At 37.6% G+C, this 22,460-nt stretch overlaps 4 protein-coding genes across 7 annotated transcripts in view; 3 read left to right on the forward strand and 1 right to left on the reverse strand.

Annotated features, from left to right (window-relative positions):
* The window catches only part of LOC135649855 (secretory carrier-associated membrane protein 4-like), an 8,800-nt gene extending 1,470 nt beyond the window's left edge, over positions 1-7,330 (forward strand). Inside the window, exons 2-15 of one of the 4 annotated variants that reach the window (XR_010501407.1) lie at positions 1-249; positions 557-981; positions 1,397-1,507; positions 1,592-1,654; positions 1,845-1,878; positions 1,975-2,097; positions 2,624-2,686; positions 2,818-2,911; positions 3,355-3,400; positions 3,491-3,558; positions 5,269-5,317; positions 5,569-5,634; positions 6,308-6,444; positions 7,183-7,330. The exon at positions 1-249 is cut by the window's left edge and continues 438 nt beyond it. Coding sequence is in view for 3 of the 4 variants with exons in the window: in XM_065168771.1 (XP_065024843.1) it covers positions 931-981; positions 1,397-1,507; positions 1,592-1,654; positions 1,845-1,878; positions 1,975-2,097; positions 2,624-2,686; positions 2,818-2,911; positions 3,355-3,400; positions 3,491-3,558; positions 5,269-5,317; positions 5,569-5,634; positions 6,308-6,340 (801 nt within the window). In the remaining variant the exon portion in view is untranslated. Of the gene's footprint in view, positions 250-556; positions 982-1,396; positions 1,508-1,591; positions 1,655-1,844; positions 1,879-1,974; positions 2,098-2,623; positions 2,687-2,817; positions 2,912-3,354; positions 3,401-3,490; positions 3,559-5,268; positions 5,318-5,568; positions 5,635-6,307; positions 6,606-7,182 lie in introns of those variants that run through there. The other 3 variants (XM_065168763.1, XM_065168771.1, XM_065168780.1) reach the window with 3 other exon arrangements.
* LOC135649868 (uncharacterized) lies at positions 7,282-11,374 on the forward strand. Its single transcript, XM_065168788.1, has 4 exons — positions 7,282-7,443; positions 7,551-7,617; positions 10,650-10,716; positions 11,030-11,374. The coding sequence occupies exons 1-3, from the start codon at positions 7,282-7,284 to the stop codon at positions 10,682-10,684; spliced, it is 264 nt and encodes an 87-aa protein (XP_065024860.1). The 3' UTR covers positions 10,685-10,716; positions 11,030-11,374.
* A 1,714-nt stretch (positions 11,375-13,088) lies between these two features.
* Positions 13,089-17,149, forward strand: LOC135584636 (transmembrane 9 superfamily member 2-like). Its single transcript, XM_065168709.1, has 7 exons — positions 13,089-13,615; positions 14,130-14,170; positions 14,261-14,843; positions 14,940-15,077; positions 15,147-15,303; positions 15,394-15,878; positions 16,738-17,149. The coding sequence occupies exons 1-7, from the start codon at positions 13,479-13,481 to the stop codon at positions 16,955-16,957; spliced, it is 1,761 nt and encodes a 586-aa protein (XP_065024781.1). The 5' UTR covers positions 13,089-13,478; the 3' UTR covers positions 16,958-17,149.
* Positions 17,150-17,570: 421 nt separating this feature from the next.
* LOC135649874 (protein VASCULATURE COMPLEXITY AND CONNECTIVITY-like) lies at positions 17,571-21,420 on the reverse strand. The gene is made up of 3 exons (XM_065168801.1): positions 21,133-21,420; positions 19,169-19,371; positions 17,571-18,220 (listed from the first exon to the last, which is right to left on the reverse strand). The coding sequence occupies exons 1-3, from the start codon at positions 21,226-21,228 to the stop codon at positions 17,905-17,907; spliced, it is 615 nt and encodes a 204-aa protein (XP_065024873.1). The 5' UTR covers positions 21,229-21,420; the 3' UTR covers positions 17,571-17,904.
* Between the last annotated feature and the right edge of the window lie 1,040 nt (positions 21,421-22,460).

Here is a 22,460-nt window from a genome sequence, read left to right on the forward strand (position 1 = left end):
GGGATGTTTACTGCCACATGTCTACACCAATCTCAATCAACAGAAAAAAGAGATCCTGGAATCTGCATTTCAATTTATGGAGTGTACATGTCAAAATTGTTCATTATGTGTGACCTATATATTCTAACATCTCTTTGCTATTTTGTCAGTGACTCAGGTGATCCCACAAAGTTTAGATTGGTTTTGTCCGCTGACGCCTGAGCATTCCAAGGAGAATTTCATACATTGCTTCAACAAGGAAAACAAGAAGTAAATTTCAGACATGATAAAAATAAACTCTTTTTTTTTTTTTTAACGTGAAAATGTGAAATTATTGAAGCTTTTGAATAAAGCAAAATAAATACTATGATGGTTCATATTATTTTTTTATAGATCTCACGTTTGATTTTGTATGGATCCTCAAATAACACTGACACAAGCTTATCGTTAAGTTCAAAGATTTACTTTACTCGATAGCTTTTTCTATGTTGATAATCCTGATCAAGTAGTGACGAATGGCAGACATGTTGTGGAGATTCGTTCCTGATGATCCTCTTAACATGTAAATGTTGGACAGGTGAATAAGGGGAGGCATAATATAATATTTGAAGATGGGGATGGGTATTTGAAGATGGGGATGTGTACGCCACTCGCGTTGTGAAATGACGAATGTACCCTCTCCCTTCGACCCGGCCTCGGCACCGATGATGGCATTCCTGTTATTTTCTGTCTCTCTCAGGGACAGTTGCTCATGCCGGCATGGAGTCTAACAGGATGCGCGAGAGGCCGTGTCGTCCTCAAAAGGCTACCACCGCCGCGTTCGATCGCTCCCCCCGCCCCCCCCTTCGGCTGCTTCGTTGCCAAGACAGAGTGCATTAGGAGCGCAAAAAGGAGGACGAGAGAGAGAGATTGGAATCATTGCTCAGTCTGGTTCTTGTAGATCGGTACACGATGTCTCGCGATCCCAATCCATTCGACGAAATGGACGTGAACCCGTTCGCGGTAATCCAATCACGTCCCCCCCCCCCCCCCCCTCTCTCTTAACTACGTTGTTGCTTTTTCTCCGGATTTTTTCTCGTTTTCTAGGGTTTTCCGAGTCTTTTTTTTTTTTTGGTCAGATTCGACAACTTTTGTGTCACCCAAAGATCTGTACCTCAAAAGGGCAGTATCATACTTTGGTCTCGATTTGCTCTGGAGATTGTGTGGGGGAAACTCTCAAGAAAAACTTTAGTTGATAATTTAGATCTTCGTGGGTTCGCTCTCGTTTTTGAAGATGAATTGGTTTTCTTACTTAGCTTGCTTGTTGCTAGCTGATTTATGGTGGAATGTGAGAAATCATTTTGTATAATCCTCCTATTTGGTAGATGCGCTGTGTGAATCTTTTATTTGGAGGCTAATGACATGCTTTCTTTTCCAGACTTCAGCTGCTTCTGGATCTAATTCTCGCCTTCCTACACTGGCATCAAAAGCCTTTGGATTTGGTAACAAGAATGACGCGACAGTGGACATACCATTGGACACAGTAAATGTGAATTAACACGTCATATGGTACCATTAACTCTTAGGTTACTGATGTTGTGCCAAGATAACATGTTTGTGTGGGTCGGTGTAGGATGCAAAGAAAAGGGAGAAGGAACTCGCCACATGGGAAGAGAACCTGAAAAGGAGGGAAATGGTTGTGATAACTCAATAGAATCAACCTTTTAACCTTGTTGTTATCGTTTTTTATTTCTATTTTTTCCATGATCATTACACGTCTGAAGTATTTCACTAATATTTATTGTCACATATGTGTTCACGCTTCCAAGCTTCTTTGTCTATTGGATCTACCTCACATCTTAGGTATATTTGAATTGCTATTACAGGACATTAAACGAAGGGAGGATGCATTGACAAGAGGTACGTGGATAACCACCATAAATGATTGGTAGGTCTGTTGTACATCAATAAGAATTCTTTGATGGCAATTTTTGGCTATAATTTCCCTTATTTCAGCTGGTGTCACTATTGAGGAAAAGAACTGGCCACCATTTTTTCCTATCATTCATCATGATATAGCCAAGGAAATTCCAGTGCATGCTCAGAGGTTGCAATACTTGGCATTTGCTAGTTGGTTAGGTATCTAGCTACTTTGATTACATCCTTATTTGCTAATTGACTTGACTTGGATAATAAGGAACTTAATTTGACTTACGAAGATGTTTTTGCCTTAAACGTGGTATTAGTTGTTTGTAGTGGTATATAAGCTGGATTTACATGATAATTCACTGGAAGCAATGATATCTTCTTTCAGGTGTTTGATTGTGTTTTTTGCTGTATCATATGTGCTATATCTCTCTAGAGCACCCTTCTGATAACGTGTGATCAGTTTGAGTTGGGATAGCCAATTCATGGACTATACTGAGATGAACTTATTATTCATTCCTTAATGTTCTCATCTAGCATTCTATGTCAATACCTGCTTGACTTGACTATTATTTCTATCTGGAAGGTTTTCACACAGTTATTTAAAGTAGTCAACTCTGTCACGATGGCATCTGATCCTTGAGATCATAAAATTTTGAGACTTTATGTTGGCAATTAGAATGTCTGGTATAATAAATATTCAATCATGAGAAGTTTCTGCTGGCATTTTTCATGGCAGGAATTCTCCTCTGTCTATCATGGAATGTTATTGCTGTGATTGTTTGCTGGATTAAAGGGGGAGGTAAAAATTCTTTATACAAGCAATTTGTCTGCAGTTTTCTATCATTTATTTAGTCTTGTTTCTTGCACAGTATTTCTCCTTTGCCCTTTCTGGAATATTGTAATGTAATGGTTTGACTTCTTAATCCACAGGTGTGAAGATCTTTTTCCTTGCAATTATCTATGCTTTGCTTGGATGTCCTCTTTCATATGTGCTTTGGTACAGACCTTTGTATCGTGCAATGAGGTAGGCTGCCAATGATCAGCATAATTTCTATAGCATGCCAATTGTAGATGATTGTATTATTTTAGCATATTGGTTTCTATCTAGTGCTTTTCAAGCTGCTTTTGTTATAGTAGCTGCTGATTACAATATTATTGGGCTGGAGGGACAATTCATTTGGCATCAGGCATAAATAACCTTGTTCAACATATGCTTATTCCAAATATCTGACCATGCAGACTAGAGCCAGTGATTAGGTCCCATGGAACATTTTAATTAGAAAGTTTCAGTTCACAAGAGAACATTAACCTTACTAAGTTTCCAATAACATGCTTTTAACCAAGTTTTCAATATTTAATTTCTTATTCTATGACTCTTGCGTAGCACTGCTGGGAGTTGTGCTTATGTAGCTGCATAATTTGTCAGTGCTTCTTCCCTGTTTCTCAGTTATTTCTTTTGTCAAGCAGGACTGATAGTGCACTTAAGTTTGGGTGGTTTTTCCTATTCTACCTGGTAATTCTGATGACCAGTCTCCTTATGTATGTTTTCCTCTTTTAGCCTTTGTTGGCTTCTTATCTATGTTATTGATATTATCATGCGCAGATCCATGTTGGTTTTTGTATCCTTGCTGCCATTGCTCCTCCGATTGTGTTCCATGGGAAGTCACTAACGTAAGTCAAATTTCCTTGTTCTTATTTGTGCTAAAGGATAATGGTATTGATATCAAACTAACCCTATTGTGTTGCAACTCATGCATCAATTTTCAAATTTTGTTAAATTGAAATTCCAGTACCAATTTTGATGTTCTGGCCTATGAAAAAATGAAAAACAATACTCTGTATATTGATGTGGGAAAATATTTGATGCTGAATGATATACTGGTGTATCGTTTGCTTGATTTCAAAGAGGTTAAAAGATAGACTGCTTGTGCTCTATTATAGATGTGATACTTATCCACCACATGATTTATTACTGTTTCTGCAATGATCCATTGGAACTTTCTCCGAGTCATGGAACTCAGGTTCAATTAAGCCATAGATTGGGTTTAACGTTTGGTCATTACGCACTGCGAATACAGGTTTACTCTAATGAAATACGTCAGGTTTTAAGTCTGTCATTGTTTTTGTTTCTACTTTTTAAAGAATGATATAGGGTGTTTCTTAGTAGAGCTGATGATTAATAATGACTTTATTAAGTGGTTCACTTGGGAGAGTCACAACCTTTGAATTGAGGTTTTGGAAACTGTAGATATCCCTTTAAACTTTGAATGAACTGAAGGTTGGAATGTGAATTTTGAACAACTGATCTTTTTGTCAATAAAGTTCCTATTTATAGTATAATTTTATTAAATTGGTTTATAAACTATGTACTAGAGTGTTGGTACTTGGTAGTCCTTGAAAAATTGGTTATGTATGATGGATTATTAATGGAAGATTGACTTCTGTCTTGGCCATGTCCAGTAATGTCTTTGTTAATTTTATGATTCATGATTTTCTATACTGCATCCCAAAATTGTTACTGTACATATCTGTTAATTTCTTTTATTTGCATCAAATTGCTGCCTTGCATGAATGAAGCCTAAAATGTAGATTACAGTAGTGTTTTCAGCTTCAACAGTCATGTATTACATAAAATTGACATTTTCTTGGTTGAATAACTTGTGGTACTTGGAATTTCTCTTTTCTGTAGCTACTATGATAATGAGAAAACTGTCCTATGGCCTGAAGTTTTTAGAGTACAAACTCTCCCTTACATTAACAAGCAGCAGCAATTTCATCACAACATGAAATTTTCTTTTTTTACTTGAAGTTCTGCATACTTTTTTCCTTATCTTTTTTTCTCTGTTTTTACTATTTCTGTTGTTTCATTGTGTTATTAAATATTGTGTATCCATGTGCATATGGCACATTAGTTGGCCTGCTTAACTAGAGAGTTAAAAGGGATGGACTAGTGTCGCTTTACATCTTCACTTCTGTTCATGTTGTATGTCTTTAGCAACCATCATTTTGTGTAATATTGAGTTTAAGCTCATTTTATCTGGTGACAACTGGTTTTTCCTCCCTTAACATCCATGTTAGTGGTTGCTATGCCAATGATGCTAAGATTAATCTGGACTTTCTTCCTTTCTGAAGTCACAGCATCACATCACAGAGGATCTTAGTAGTGATGTTGATCTTTTGTGGTGCCTATATTAGAAGGGGAAATATTGGAGAAGAACTTAGTATCCAAATAGTTGCAAAATGCCTGGGATTTTATTCTTTATTGTGACAAGATATATTCTTTAAATGATAGTATATGGTGTTCTTGTTTCAGACAGTTTATGCTGTCATCTTATGAACCATGCAATTGTCTTGATGTCTTTTTTTTCAATGTTTAATCAGGGGAATCCTTGCAGCAATTGATACCTTTTCAGATCATGCATTGGTTGGGGTGAGTTGATGCATTTGCATTTCCAATTCCAATTGATACTGCTATCTTTCACTAATATTACCTATTAGAAAAAACTAATATTACTTATTATGGATTGCTCTCAATTTCTTTGAAAATTTCGGCGACAAGTTTGTAAAGGCAAAGGTCCTTTATTCTATTTTCTCTTTTCAGGCTCGCATATGCTAGCTATATTTTTAAGACTTTCCCAGTTTACATATAATAAAATTTAACATGTCTTGTATTTATCACAGATCTTCTACCTGGTTGGCTTTGGTTTGTTTTGCTTAGAGACACTAATAAGCTTGTGGGTACTTCAGGTTTGTGCTATGCATTCTCATATAAGCTTGTGGGTACTTAGAGACTTGTAACCTTCTTTGCTATAGAAGATTAGTTTAGGCACATAAGACACAGCCTGCTGATGCATTCTCATATATGTTTGTTTTTCTCCTTGAAGTCCGTCACTATGACTAGTTGATTTCACTTTCCAGACTATAATTACCATGCGATATTGTGTTATGCAAAAAGATGTCATATGGTACAAAGTTGGTCCATATCCTTTTCTTTAATGAAGCATGGGTACATATTGTTGTACATAATTTGTCCATACATGAGACATGATGGAACTGTGATTATGATGGTTAGATATGTACTAGGCTTTTCTAGCTGTATGTGGTAGAATTCATTTTAATCTAGTGCTATATTAATGTTTTTCAATGATTTTCCAGCATTTTCTACTGTAATCATCAAATGTTTCTTCATATTTAAAATGGAATTAGTATCTCAAGTTAATTAGTAACATCCAAACTGATTAGTAGGTCTTATAGATACTCCCAAGGTGCTTTATTAGGTCCATCTTTCATAATTAAGCATGGAACATGGTCACAGCTTGGTTCAACAAAAGCCACTCTCGATTGCATTAGCTTCACAGCATTAGATGCTTATATATCGTGTCTCTATGTGGTGACTTATCAAGAGTGCAACTTGTTGCAGAGAGTTTATATGTACTTCAGAGGGCACGAGTGACGATGCAAGGTTAGCCACTTTCCAGTGCGAAAGTTCCAGACAACGAATATGATACATGGACAGAGAAATCTCTTCGACTCTTTTCCATTACGGCGTATTATTAGGTGGTGTATAATAATATATATTGTGGAATTTATTGTTCTAGTTTTCACAGTTTCTTTCCTCTTGGGAGCCCATCTTTCATCGTACTTGATATTTTTCAGTATTTTGTATTATTCATGATGTTAGTCTGTTAAATATGTTACATCATGTTATTTCTGGGTCACCAACATTTCGTAGTGCGTTTTTGTTGAAGTGAGAAACAGGTATTGCCTTATTGTTCCTATATTTGGGTAACTAATCGAGGAGAGTTTTTCTGCACTGCTCCTGATTCTTCGTCGCCTTTTCATCATATTTTTTTGAAATTTAATCTTGATTCTAAAAGTCGGTAATAAACGGAAGAATATTTTATGGCGTATTTTCCGTCCGTGTATGGATTTTTTTTAATTTCATAATGAAATTATAAATTGAAGGGTTGGATTTTGCTTTTATATACATATGTATATATATGTATACATGTATACATATATATGTATAGATGTATACATATGTATGTATGCATATGTATATATATATATATATGTATATATATATATATGTATATATATATATATGTATATATATATATATATATGTATATATATATATGTATATATATATATATGTATATATATATATATATGTATATATATATATATAACTGATTCCAGTAAACAATATGTATTTATTTTAATATTAGACTCAAATTTGATTTAGGGTTACTACACCCGTCCCCACGCACCAATCACGCCTTGTCCCACCAGCTTTTCTGTGTAGGCAAGTCTCTCACAGACAATGGATGACGACCCACATGGACGGTCAAGTGTGGTAATTAATACGTAGAAGACGGCGGGGAGAACGGGATGGCAAAGTTTAATGTGATCCAGAAGCAGCGGAGAGCGAAGGTCCAGGAACGGAAGCGGGCGGTGCACGGGGAGCCGAACACCGGCAAGCTGAGGGTGCAAACTCCACCTGTCTCCATCTCTGGCAAGCGCAAGCGGAAGCTCTTCAAGAAATGGCGGAGGGTAATCGTTTCGCCTACTTAAACCATCTATTTTCATCAAAATTTTCGGTTTTTGTCTTGGTTTACAGCGCAACTAGTCGTCAAAGGTTTGATGTTGTGAACGCCTAGGAGCAAAAAGAAGCACTGGAGAAGGGGTTGGTCACGATGGAGGACGTCGAGATGGCGGTGGCTGAGGGTGAGCAATTCGCTTGTCGCACGTACTTTTGCATCTACGGTTTGGTTTGTTTATTTTTTGTCGTGAAACGAAAGGAACCAATTACTAACGTGACTCCAAACTTGCGTTGTTTTAAACTATCTTACTCTGTCAGTAAATAGATTTCTGGTGGAAAACCTTTGGATATGCACATGTGCTACTTTCTGTTGTTATGTTGATCTTGTGATAGAAACTTGAGTTTCTAGGAGAAGTATTGGATTTTTTTATTTGATAGCACCATCAGCACACACACGTTTCCGATGTATCACAAACTGGATAGAGGGTATGATGGTCTCATGATATTTTTAGTCATAGGATCAACTGCATTTAAAGGAGTTAAGTTTCTTACTGTATCTATTAATTGGAGAGAGCTGAACTTGAATCTTGCAAGTGAGCAATGTATTATGCTTCTGCCGAACCATAAGATGATGATCTATCTGTTTTATGACACTAATCGTTTTTTGCCTTCCCCAATCACGAACAAGTGATGATTGTGCATATCAATGCCATCATGATTGCTTGCATGTATATGTTTATCTTTTTAAGGATTATGGTAATCTTATGATTAGAAGTACTCGATAGTTTATATTGGGTGCCTCTTTCTTTTCTTCCCTTTTTACACTTTCTTTGTACTTCTTGGGCTAGCATCACCTAAAGAAAAAGAAGGGCAATAACGAGATGCATAATATGAATTACATGATTTTTTTTTTCTTCTAAAATCTAATAACATATTAGATAAAGCTTCAAATATTCAATTTCGCATGACAGTTAAGTGGCTGATTACTGTTCACAGCCTTCTAGAAAGGGCCACCACCTACTTTGTGCACGCGATGCTATTTCAGACTAGTACCTTGCATTGTTTTATTGGTGTTGGGCATATCTTTTCTCTTGATATGTTTATTTTATTTTATTTTTTACCACACATGCCCTTGAATTTGTATCTTTTCTGGCATATCTTTCTTGTGGATGATTTTCTTGAACACTTTATTTTACGTGATGTTGGTCTATTGTAATGTAAATGTTAGGATCAAGTCGGCACTAAGAGGGGGAGGGGGGGAGGGAGGGGTTGAATTAGTGCTTACGATAAAAATTTCGTCGATTCAGAAAACTTCAATGATTTTGAAAAGCTTGATTCGATGAAACCTGTATCAGAAATGATATCGAAAGTGTGTTTCACTTGAAGCAAATGTAATAAGTAATTAAAACAGAGAACAACAGTAATGAAGAGCAAAAGGAGAGTCCACACCAAATTTATAGTGGTTCGGTCGTCGCGACTTACATCCACTCCCGATTCCTCTTCCGTTTAGGCCACCAGCGTCCACTAATGATCTTCCTTCAATGGGCGAAGACCAATCACCCTCTTACAATACTTTTTTTTTTTTACAAGTTTGAGAGACAACCTTTTACAAGCCTCACACCTCTCTTAGATTGATCACAAAGCTAAAGGAGGACACTTAGCACTTTTTCAACACTTTCACACCCTAAAATCTCAAGACTTTTGTTCACACTTTCGTGCTCTTTCATGCTGGAAAGAGTGGGGTATTTATAGGCTCCAATGACTTTAAAAATGGAGCCAAAAAGTGTCTTATCTCAGGTTTTCGGGGTACTGGGTGGTACCACCGCCCAGTCTGGGCGGTACGACCTCCTGACAAAGCCTCGGAGATCGGGCTCTAGCGATACCATCGCTTGACAGGGCGATACCATCGCCTGACAGCATTAACTATCGGTGGTACCAACGCCCAGTCTGAGCGGTACCATCTTCCAGACCACCTTGGAGGTCGAGCCTTGAACGGTACCACCGCCTAGTCTGGGCGGTACCATCGCCCAGACCACCTGGGAGGTCGAGCCTTAGGTGGTACCATCGCCCAGTCTAGGCGGTGCCACCGCCTGACATGGCTCCAAGTGGCTGAATGGGTCATCCAACCGGCCCAATTCAGCCCTGTTAAGGGCCTAGTTGGCCCCTAGTTGAGTTAGTAGGATTTCTCCCATAACTAACTCAAATTAAAGTTCTAACTACGATAGTTAAGGCTAAAACAATTATGTTACAAGTAATCTAAGTTGTTCGGCACGTCAATTGTTCAATCGAATTCTCGGTGAACTTCCGGCGAGCTTTTGACGAACTCCAGGCGAACTTCCGACGAGCTTTCACTGCATCGTCCGATCTTTTGGTGTATCCCTCGATTCATTCGGCCCGATGCCCGATCATTGACTTTGGCCCAACTTCGATTCTTCTTTAATCGTTTTTCTTTTCTCACGATCGTAGTTAGTCCTGTATCACTTATCTCAACACATGGATTAGATCTTTAATTCACCAATTGATTGCCTCATCAAAATCTGAGATTCAACGGTAAATTCTTTGAACATTATGTGTGTAACTTGACAATATTTGAGATTGCATAATTCCATTCTTCATCACATCCAGCTCTGGTTTTATCCTATGAGGTCATCTATCCTTACACAATGTAAGCAGGTGTGCATGATTGTCAAGAAAATATTGTGTGTTTTGAGTGAATAATTTGCTCTGTTCCCCCTTTTTGTTATATTTTGTTTCTTTGCAAGCCTATTTTGGCATTTTCTTTGAGATATTTGTTGTGCCATTTGAATCTCTTGCTTCCCAATCAACCAACAAAGTTTATCTTGATTACTGGCAATGAGTATATTTCATGTGCAAATCTGACTTGGTTTGTCCATTTTATGGTGCATTTTCATCTTGGGTTTGTTTCCTGCCTATTCAGGACAAGAACAACCTAAGGAAAATAAAAGGCCCTTTTTGGAGTTCTTAGGGATGTACATCTCATGCATCTATAACAAACATGAAGCTACTTTGTGCAAGAGTAAAATCAACCAATTTGGCTTTGCAATGAGGAGCTGCATAATGTGTAAAATTCAGTTTGTTGACATCTTACCTTGCATAAATAATCAGAGTTGGTTAGAGTTAATTGAAAGTTTATGCTGCTATGCCATTTATACCTATTTATTTGTGAAACTCTGCCTCTGCTTGTAATTTTTCTTAGGATCTCAAGGAACCAGCAAGAAGCCTCAGGTGTAATTACATTTGAAGAATCGTTCGAAGCTAAAAAGGCAAGTTTTTTAACCGAACCTAACAGTGCAAACAGGCCTCAGATGTCAGTCCTTATATTGACTTTTTTTTTTTTCTTCTAGATCTAGTATTGTAATGTTATAGGTCAATGTGCTAAATCTGACTGCATTTTATTTGGCTTCCTCTTTTCAAGTGTGAATTTTTTTTTTAATCTTGTTTTTGCATTATGCTTTAAAAACATTTTCCAAGTTCCAAGTTTTTAATGAAAATATTTGTGAAAAAAATAACTGCTCACAAATTTACAAAGTGTTCTTTTAAAACAAAAAATTAAAATTTGTGGTGTCTGTTGTGTAGGTTTGGTTTTAAAAGCAAAAGAAAATCTTCCAAACTATCAACTTCTGCACCGGTGGATGCTATGCTATGGTGGAATGATTGCCAAGGAAAATTGCTTCTAAATCTCTGATTGTCTCGTGCTTAGGTATCAGTACAGGTAAAGCTGTTCGTCTTTGATTTCTAACTTTCACGGCTGTAAGCCCTGCCAGGAAGAACTCTTTGTTTTGATGCCCAAAGTATTCTCACAAACCCCACTTTGTCTCCTCTTTGGCATATCCCCATTGTTTATCATTCATTACATGCGGTAGCTATATACGTACGTATGTATGGTCCTCACATCCTTTTACATAGCAGCATAATACATGACTCTGGATCCTATTTAACATGCTTGACGGGGTTGCAGCTACATCGTGTCATTATCCACTATAAATTCTGTGTTTGCAGGCATTCATCGTTTATGCAGTGTCATCTGCAGGACAGATTTGGGGTTTGATTAATGTTGTTGACCTATAGATAATAGGTATTGCAAAGGTATTGGAAAAAAGAAAGAGATTAAATATTAAGGTTAATTAAATTATAGTAAGCCAACACTAAATTAAGGTTAATTAAATTGTAATCTCTTACTTAAGCATGGGGCCAGGGCCACTAAAATTTAATTAACCTTAATTTAGTGTTGGCGTACTAAGCAAGAGATTACAATTTACAGACTAAACAATCTGACATATTGGAAGAGATTAAATTGTAATCTCTTTACTTAAGGATGGGGCCACTAATTTTTAATTAACCTAATTCTGACAATTTAATTAAATTTTAAATTGTAATCTCTTTACTTAAGGATGGGGCCACTAATTTTTAATTAACCTAATTCTGACAATTTAATTAAATTTAGTAAGAGATTATTTGGTCTCTTTCTATAATTTAATTAACCTTAGTAAGCCAAGACTTTGACGGTTATCTTTAATATCAACTAACCTAGCTAGTAAAATCTTTGATGATTCGAATCTTACCTTTATTATTTATTTTTTTCTAAATAATAATAATAATTATATTATTATTATTATACTACTACTACTACTACTACTACTACTACTACTACTAGCTAAAGCTCGGCTCGATATGGAGTCATCGAGTTATTGGAAACAATAATACAAGGTCCTATCACATCTCGAATACCATCAAAAAGGCTCTCATGGTTGTGCCACGAGGTCTTCGGATCTCGTGCCTACTCTTGCCTGGAAGAAGGAACCCTACCCTGTCTTCGTCTTTCACCACGATTGCTATCTGCCAATAAAAAGAATAATGTTCTGCTGCCCTCATGCGAATCCTGCGAGGGGTTCGGTTGACTGGAAAACCAATCCTTCAATCTTTTATCTTATATAATCAGGCTAATTATGTATTATTCATATAATTAATTACTCTTAGCATATTAGTCTTTATATTTTAAAAAATCATATTGATATTTTTATAATCATAAAAACAAAATAGCTAAGCCCATTTACCATAATGTTATTGATTTTACCAACAAGGAATATAAAAATAAAAAAATTTTCTTTAATGTTCCGGTGATGACAAACAACATTGATGGTGGCGAACGACGATGTTGCTGGAGGTTGTAGATAACTGTTTTCGATGATAAAAGTAACAACAAGAGATGAGGGTTGTTGATGCAGATGTCGAGCGATGCTACTCTACATCTACGTTAGCGATGTAGTTGCTGAGCGACATTACTCGACAACTCTTTCATCACTCGATAAGTGCATCGAAGTTGATGTAAATACAAAGCGATCCTCATTTTTTATTATCGCTCTCATCATCTACAAATAGCCATCTATGACCTCTAGCGACGTCGTTATCCGTCATTATCGATATCGTCCGTCACCATCAACTGAAATATTAAAATTAATTTTTTATTTTTATATTTTCGTTGGTAAAATTAATGATATCAGGATAAAAAGATTTAAATATTTTATTTTTATAATTATAGGAATATCAATATAATTTTTTAAGATATACGGTTCGAAATCCTAAAGTTAGCTAACTAATTAGCCTTCTCTAATCCTCTTATCCTCTGTTCATCGGACGCATCACAACTTCTTCACGTTAATGTGCTTCCGAATTAAGGGTGAGAATGGATAGCAGCGATTTATCCCCTGGAGACGCACATGCGATTGTGCTCAAAGGTAGTGATTTATCCCCTAGATCCACCGAACCCATCAAATCCTTCGTTGAATCTTAGTCTCGGTTTGGTAGAAAAGATCTCTCCTTTTTTTCCTCACTTTATGGGCATGTAAAGATCTTATCTTGGTGTGAGCTCATAAATTTCGGAGTAGCAGAAGAGATTTGCGCGTCTTGGCTTTCATTCTTTTGTACGCAAGAGAGGTGCGAGCTTGGTGTGAAAGGTTGGATCTTTTGGTGGCTTTCGTTCTCGCAGTGGTACGTACGCCCTCAGGTTAGTGGAAGATATTTTTTGATGGAGGTGGCATGGTTGTTTCTTCTGATGCTGGCTTGTGGATCGAGGGTTGGGGCTGATGGATCGGATCATAGATACAAGGAGGGGGATCATGTTCCTCTTTATGCTAACAAGGTCGGACCTTTCCACAATCCAAGGTGATGCGACCTTTCTTTTCCTCGACTCTGTTGATTTTTGAGTACATGTTCATGTCCAGTAGTTCTTGGTCACTTAGGGTGGTCTCTTTTACCCTTTTTTGTTGCATCACTCATGCCAGTTAGATCTTTGTACCAATCTTGTGCTTTGAATGTATTTAGTGATGTTGGTTGTTTAATGTATTTTGTTTGCTATTAAGATCGGTTTTATGTTCTATAATGCTGGGTTTTCATCAGATTTGCTCCATCATTGTTGTTGTATTGCTGCAGAGGTTGAAGTATATAAAAGCTTGATGAATCCTGCTTTTCTTCTGCTTCATGTTATGTAGGCTCCATCACCATTAAGGTGTTGTTGCATTGCCCTTTGAGCATTGTACATATGGTTTTGGAGCCTATATGATCACCCAAGGGGCATCGATTCTATGACATTTGTACTTCTTTTAAGATTCAGTATCAATATTTTCTTTGAATTGTTTTAATGTCTTCTGAATCTGACAGTTTCTTTTGGGGTTTGCAGTGAGACATATAGGTTCTATGACTTGCCATTCTGTTCACCAGGTTTGCTGGCTGTTAAGCGGAAATTTTGTTTGCAACAGTAGTTCTTGCTTTGTTGATGTGTTAATTCCCCTTTGTCAATTTTAATCACAGGCCATGTGACCGAGAAAAAGGAAGCTCTAGGAGAAGTTCTAAATGGTGATCGTTTGGTTGATGCACCATATGAGTTGAATTTCCACGAGGAGAAACAGGCCAAATCTCTTTGTAAGAGAACTTTGTCAGAAGGAGATGTAGGCAAACTCAGAGATGCTGTATCAAAGGACTACTACTTTCAGATGTACTATGATGATCTGCCTTTATGGGGATTCTTCGGCAGGATCGAGAAAAATAAGCTTGACTCAAGCGAGTCCAAGTACTTGCTCTTTTTACACATTCACTTTGAAATCCTTTACAATGATGACCGTGTGATAGTAATCAATGTGCAAACTGATCCAAATTTGTCTGTCGATATCACGGATGATAAGGAAGTTGACGTGGAGTTCTCGTATTCCGTCTCATGGAAGAAAACTGAGATTCCTTTTGAGAAGAGAATGGAGAAGTACTCAAAGACTTCGTTCATGCCTCATCATTTGGAGATTCACTGGTTCTCTATAATTAACTCATGCGTGGCGGTCCTCCTTTTGACTGGGTTCCTTGCTACAATATTCATGCGCGTGCTCAAAAACGATTTCGTGAAGTGAGAATTAAATATTTAATATTTGTATCTTTTGAGTCATATTACCTAGATATTTTTATTACTGCCTGTGTGATTGATTTTGCACAATTGCCAAAGATATTCCCACGATGAAGAAAACGTTGAGGACCAAGAGGAGACTGGATGGAAGTATATTCATGGCGATGTATTCCGATTTCCAAAGAACAAATCTTTGTTTTCAGCTGTTATTGGATCTGGAACTCAGCTCCTTGCACTGTAAGAATTCATACTGTGTTTTTGAGATTTTGTCTCTGATGTCATCTAACTCTTTGTTGTATATGATAGTACGATATTCATCTTTCTCCTTGCACTTGTTGGTGTCTTTTATCCGTACAATCGGGGAGCTTTATTCACAGCACTTGTTGTAATCTACGCTCTTACTTCTGGCATTGCTGGTTATACAGCAACCTCTTTCTACATACAGCTAGAAGGGACTAACTGGGTATGAGATTAATCACTCAAGGAAAACAATTCTTTACTTTTAAGTACATTTCTGAATGTATGGTTTCATTTTTACCATTTTAAATTGCAGGTGAGGAATTTATTGTTGACCGGTTGCTTATTTTGTGGACCTCTGTTCTTGACCTTCTGCTTCCTAAACACTGTTGCTATAGTGTACAGTGCTACTGCAGCCTTGCCATTTGGCACTATACTTGTGATTCTCCTAATATGGGCACTTGTGACTTCTCCTTTGCTTGTGTTGGGTAGTGTTGCTGGTAAAAACAGTACGACAGAGTTCCAAGCTCCGTGTCGTACCGCAAAGTATCCGAGAGAAATACCTCAATTGCCATGGTACCGGGGCACCATACCTCAGATGGTGATGGCAGGGTTCCTTCCGTTTAGTGCTATTTATATTGAACTTTACTATATATTTGCCAGTGTGTGGGGCCATAAAATCTATACAATATACAGCATCCTTTTCATTGTCTTTATCATCCTCATTATTGTCACAGCATTCATCACTGTGGCTTTGACATACTTTCAACTTGCTGCCGAGGATCATGAGTGGTGGTGGAGGTAAGGCTTGTGTCCTTTTCTGCTCCACTAGATTCTAAATGATAGGGCCCTTTTTGTTTTGAAGTGGGAAATTATTCTGTAGTTGCAATTTGACCATTATTTTCTTGATAGGAACACATATGGCATACATTTTTTTCTGGCAGCCTCCTACAAGTGCATAAATGTGTTCTAGATGCAATTATCCTTTTTTGTCTTATATCCAGTTGGATTTAGATAGGATTTAATCATTGTGTAGGCTAGATGTTGCTGTCAAAGTTCTCAAGAGAGTAGTTTATCTTATTTTCATTCGGTAACATTGAAAGCTTATTATAAGAATTTCCATGACAATTAATAATTTGTCTGTGGTAACAAAACAAACTTTTTCATTCATCCTTAATCTGATTGTTTTCATTCATCCTTTATCTGATTGGTGTATGATCTTGTAGTCATCTTGGTTAAGACTCACTTTGTCATCATAATAAAGATGACATGTCTTGACTTGTGCCTAATGCTTTATAGAAACAAATTACCTATAAGATCCTGTATATCTTTCGACTAGCCATGTGCTTCAAAAGCCGTAGTTCCTTTCATATACTATCTATTTTTCAGACTCATTCAGTTTAGTTGATTATATTGGAATTGTATGATGTTTCTGCTAGTCTCGGGGTAGAATAAAATAGGTCACTACTGATCGAAAATGGATCTCCTCAAGTTTATTTAGTTTTTATATGAAATGTTTCATTCTATAAAACATTTTGACCAATCTTCACAGGCTGCTCAGTGCTAATAAAGCATCGTTTTGTGTTTCATCTGGACAAGTATAAGCGGAAGTGTGATCCCAAAATCAAGAAATAGCTCATATATTTTGTGTTTCGTGCAGATCTGTTCTTTGTGGAGGCTCCACTGGCATATTCATCTTGTTCTACTGCATATATTACTATCGCGCAAGATCGGATATGTCGGGTTTCATGCAAACATCGTTTTTCTTCGGCTACATGTCTTGTATCTGCTATGGATTCTTCCTTATGTTGGGGACCATCGGCTTCTGTGCGTCTTTACTGTTTGTGCGGCACATATATCAGTCGATCAAGTGTGAGTAGATCATGTTTTGCCCCAACACAGGTCATGAGAATCTAGATGTTAGTGACATCAGTCTTATGTAGTGCGTTTCTGTATCTTCTATTTATGTTTCAAGAGCTCAATGCCTTGTCAAAGTCTGAGAGGTGAAAGCATATCATTATGGCTGGCTTATGTACTATAGAAATTTGATTGTTAGTGCTTGTTCAATTTCACCTCTGGCTATCAACCTATTTGGAATGCTAAAATAGACTGCAACATAACGGTGAACATATTGCTCCAGCATCATTTTGGTACATCCTATGTTAATGGCTCATAAATTGTATATGGTAAATATTATGAGAATAGTTGATTATAATCAATTCACAATCAGTAATACCAGTCAATAAACCGTAAACAATAATGCTAAAAAAATAATATGTTTCCTTTTATAGGTTTGTTCTCATTTGACATATGGTTTGAATTCCAAGCTCTACCAAGAACATGGAGAGGTAAATCCACCACTGCAGGTTGGCCGAAAATGGCAACTGCATAGACCATGGACACAGAATCTGTTTATCTTTAACTCACAAAACCCTAACTCATGTAGACTGAAAGAACAGACACCCTCTAACTGACGTTTGCAATGTTGAGATATAACAGTGAAATGCTGCTAATCCATCAATGATGAACTGCTAGGATAGTGAGTTTTACAAAATACAAAACCTAGTTTTGAAGCAAACAATGCTGATCCAACCAAGCAGACAAACCTCAACAATGTCCAACATGCAACAGAGGCATCTTTTTCTTCAATTTGTACAAAAATATCGAATGTTACAAACTAACATCCAACATACATGAATCCTAGCCTAGCGAGAAGAGCAGATTCGATGAAGGTGCTGAGGAGTTTCGAGATCAGGGATTCATATGCAATCCACTCGCCACCAGAAACAACACCAGACCAAGTTTCCAACACTAGCCAGTATCGTCGTCAGGGGAATTGCTGACGGTTGTATGTATCCTCATGCACAAAAACAGGAGTTGCTTGAGCTGGGACCCGAGGATGCCGCATTGCAATGCCTTCATTTTGCTGTGGATCCCAAGCTTGTGCAGTCTTTGATAACAAGGCAACATAGTAAATTATGCCAAGAGCAACACTTGCAAGGGACAGCACTGCCCCTCCCGAGAACACTCCGGGCTTAACAACATAGCAGTCGTTGCCGCCAAAGTACTTCCTTTCTTTACCCCGTTGGTCGTTTAAGGCAGCACCCGTTAATAACAAAAGGAAGGCTATTATGAAAGACACCCTGCATCATCACATAGTCCTTGCGATAAAAAAAACTCTCGAAATTGAACTCAAAATTAGACAACCATTAAGAGGCAAATCAAGCATATAACATTAGGCAGTGTTTAAATGGTTCTTTTAGGTTCGGATTCAATCACCAAACAATAGTGATCAAGATGAACAAGCATTAAGAAAAAGAGCTAGGAAAACATATGCTTTGTCATTCACAGACCACTTTGCCAAATTTATCAAGTGAACAACAACCTCAAGTGATCAAGAACAATGAATCATGATGGAGGAACAAAGTAGATTAATGTTAGTGTTTGCTGATGCTCTTATTTGAGAAGATTAATATAGATGTGAAAGATTTCTCCAAGGAACAGAAAGATCAATTTTGATTTCTCTCTCTCGGACACAATAGAAAAGTAATTTAACAAGTGAACTTTTGTCACGAACCATATTTCCAAAAGTAATATTACCTCATGATACTAAATTTTGATATAAACACAATTTTGTGATGTACTGTCAAGATGTTGAATCCTCCCATGGTTTATGTTCAAAATGTCTAATGTTGATACCGTGTAAATATGATACAGCAAGTAAACTACACATCTACCATAGGAGACACATGGAGTTGGTAACTTAGGGAGTATTTTTTGGTAGATGAGAAAGTGTCAATATCCATAATATAATAAGTGATAATAGAGGTAGAGGCAAGACAACTACACCCCCCTCAACCCCCACCCTTCCCCCAGTAAAATGTAATCACACTAACAAAAATTAATATGTAACTATATGTGACATATCAGAAAGCATTTCCAAGATTTCAGCACAAAAATGCAACGAACATGGTCGTTTACATTTCTACTACTCCAGAATGAATAATCTCTGCTATACACGATAGACAGCAAATTATACTGTATTTAACAATGAAAAGATAGTTCAAATCAACTTTAGTGCAGAAACTTACCAGGAAGCAATAAAAGAGATCAACCCTACTGTCCAGTTGGAGCTGGATGGCTGAGAATGCTTCTTGCAACATATGCACCCAGCAACGGTGTTTATTATTGCCTGGGCAATCATAAGAGCCAATGCCGATATTAGACCTAGAGCTAATGCTGGGCTGTTAGGATATACACATTCACCTCCTGCTGTTGCTTTGACATCAGAAGCCTGCACAGTTGAGAATCAACTGAATCAACATATGTGCATTTGACCAAGTAGTACTATTTCTATTGGCATCGCTAAGGTTTCCTCGATGAATTTGCTGCAGCCATCTATAACAAGTTATATGAGAGTGGATTCAAGCAATTCATATAAGAAAATACTGATAACACAGCTGTTCATCTAATGGTTCGAGGAAAGTTTAATATATAAAATAGGAAAATGATACGAGATCCATCTACTTCGCTGCATCATGAGATATCTAAAATTTAATTGGTGTTAGATTACACTGTTCCTCCTTCCTTTAACCTTAATCAGCAAATCCTCCCAAGATTACTTAAGGTAGCCTTTTCGATCATGATAAGACTTATCAAACCGTAGTAGGTTCCATAGTCTCTCAAGTTGAAATATTAAGCAACATAATGACATAACATCATAATTAAAAGGACAATTGGTACATGAAAAAATCATTATTACCGATGCCACTATCGATATATGCAACCAGAAAGTGACCAACCAACAGAAACAGCTTAAAAAGTAAGATGAGGGCAGAGTTCAAGAATGAAACTATATGCATCTCTAAAGAATTTAAGCAAGATCCAAAGTCCAAATAGAACCATGTGTAAAGGAAATGCTTATGTGTCATTCGATTTTTAACAGGCCGTCCAATTTTTTTGAACAGTCAAATACTTATGTGTTGTTCGTAGTGATTATTTTTCCACTAGCTAAGACAGTGACATATGGTTTCCCTAACTTTGATGCTCCAAATCATTCATCAGCTCTTACAAAAGACAGCATCCATGGCTGTTAATCCAAATGGTCAAAGGTAAAATAAGAAAGCCCTTTATGGATTTCAAGCTATGATATCATCAAAGTAGCTTGCATGTGGTTAAATCAAAGTTCAGGGAATACTTATACAACATATTCATGATCCTAATGAAATCAAGCAATCCTTACAATATTAACTCCCTCTCTTCTGATTCAAAGATTATTCAACATAAAACTAAAATAAAAACAAGGAACAAAATTTTGTAACACTGGGTAAACAGCTGAGGAAAACATAATCGAAGTATATATAAAAGTAAGTCATGTATCCCCGACAATGCAGTATAAAAAGAAAAAAAGATTTGCCTAATCTCGATCCCGATAAATCAACTTCATCAACATGCTGCTTCATCAGTGAGCTTATCAATTAATCAGTAATACTCCCTTTCCCCCTTTCTCTTTCAAAAGCTTCAAAGCACTTCTTAATCATTCCCTATCTACAGATCCCATCCAACTTCCTTATCTACAAGCTTTAAGGTGCTCTAAATGATTCCTTGTTCAAGAAACCTAGTTTATTCATGTACCACAATAGAAATGTTTGGTCCAATTGCAATCATAAAATGGAGATTTCACAACCAGGAATGTTTAACAGTCCTTGAGACCTTTGAACTGTAATACAATTAGGCCGAAGCATAAGTTGGCCTTCAGGAATAGGACTCGGGAAGCTTCCAAACTCCGGCAGAATCATCAAACCACCAAACTACATCACTGACGGACAAATTAAGTTTAGAAGAAAGGGGAAAACATCAGGAGAAGGTGAGGAAGAAGACGCCATCAAGCATCAAAGAACCCTCTTCTTGAACACAAAACCCCTCCAATACAACAAGAACAAGCCGATAGCCCTCATCGATCGGGTCATTCTTGGCAAGATCCAACTTTGCACACGACAAGGAAACAAAAAATAGAATCTTGCGAGAAGATTTTGAGGAGAGGGAAGCTGGAGACCTTGATCCTGGTGGCCTCGGCGGCGAAGCCGAGCGCGGCGGAGAGGAGCCCCAAAAATCCCACGGCCACGGACACTGCCATCGCTTTCCTCTCCATCGCCCTCGCCCGCCAATCACACTCTTCTCTGTACTACGATCGTCGAGAGAGAGAGAGAGAGAGAGAGAGATAAGGAAATAGAACGAGGAAACGAGTAGCTGCTCCTTTTTCTCAGGAACGCTGCGTCTCTGTCTCCTCCACACACGCAGCGGTGAAAAGAGGAAAAAGACATGGAAATCAAGACCGCCTTATACTGTAGACTGACGACCCACTTCAGTTGGAATGCGTCTTCCTTGCTGCGTCTCCGTGTGTTAGAGAAGTTAATGAATGCTTAACCGTGATTCCCAATCTTTAATGGTGGGTGCTTCGAGCTGTATCACAAAGTGGAGATGCTTCCTTACCACTTACCAACATGGTAAGATTGTCTATGTTGACTTCCTTACCGATTACCAATTCTGAGATGCGTGTTGACTGCAGTTCATAACTGTTCCGATGCCGTGAGGATAATATACAGCTACAGCTTTTACAACCGTAAGTAAAAATTTATATATTATTGATAAGTCATACCACCTACGTGGCAGTGATCAGCAGCCACCTTAAGACTGACATGGTGCATCCGTGCTGACATGGTATCTCGAGCTTGTGGACGATCGAAATTGTATGAGGTGGCATCGCCTTGACATGGAACCATCCGCGATGGTATAGGATAGCATCGTCCATGCCATGCAGAATGCATGGGTCGATTGTTCGAGGAATCGATTACCACTAACGAATCCCATATGACCGACCCTCGACGATAGGTATAAAAGTCGATCCCTTGGCTAATGCTTAGGGGGGTTTCTGAATACCAAAATTACCCTCAAATCCATCTTGTTCTGACTTAGGATTTAAAGGGGTCAAATAGAGAATCCCCCCCCCTCCCGACATTAACCTTTTCTTGTCAGGCGCTTCCTCGACCCGACCTGGTTCTTCTATCACCACCTTAGACTTCCACTTGGTCGACCCTGTGCCTTCAAGACCGAACCATGCCGTGTTGACTCTTTGCCCATGGTATAAAGCTGCATAACATTTTTGACACGAGAGGAAGTGCTGGGAAATCGCGGGTCTACATCTTATGTGCAGCAGAAACCAAAAACAAAATCAGATTTCCCAAAGTTAAGTACTTGATCGTTATGTGACGATTAGTACATGAAAAAATCATAAAATTGAAAAACCACACATATCATGTTAGAAGTGTTACTTGGGGAGATCGTATATCTCCAAAATTTCTAAATATGATATAGTGGATAAAG

Source organism: Musa acuminata, chromosome BXJ1-4 (genome assembly GCF_036884655.1).
Source record: "Musa acuminata AAA Group cultivar baxijiao chromosome BXJ1-4, Cavendish_Baxijiao_AAA, whole genome shotgun sequence".
NCBI lineage: Eukaryota > Viridiplantae > Streptophyta > Magnoliopsida > Zingiberales > Musaceae > Musa > Musa acuminata.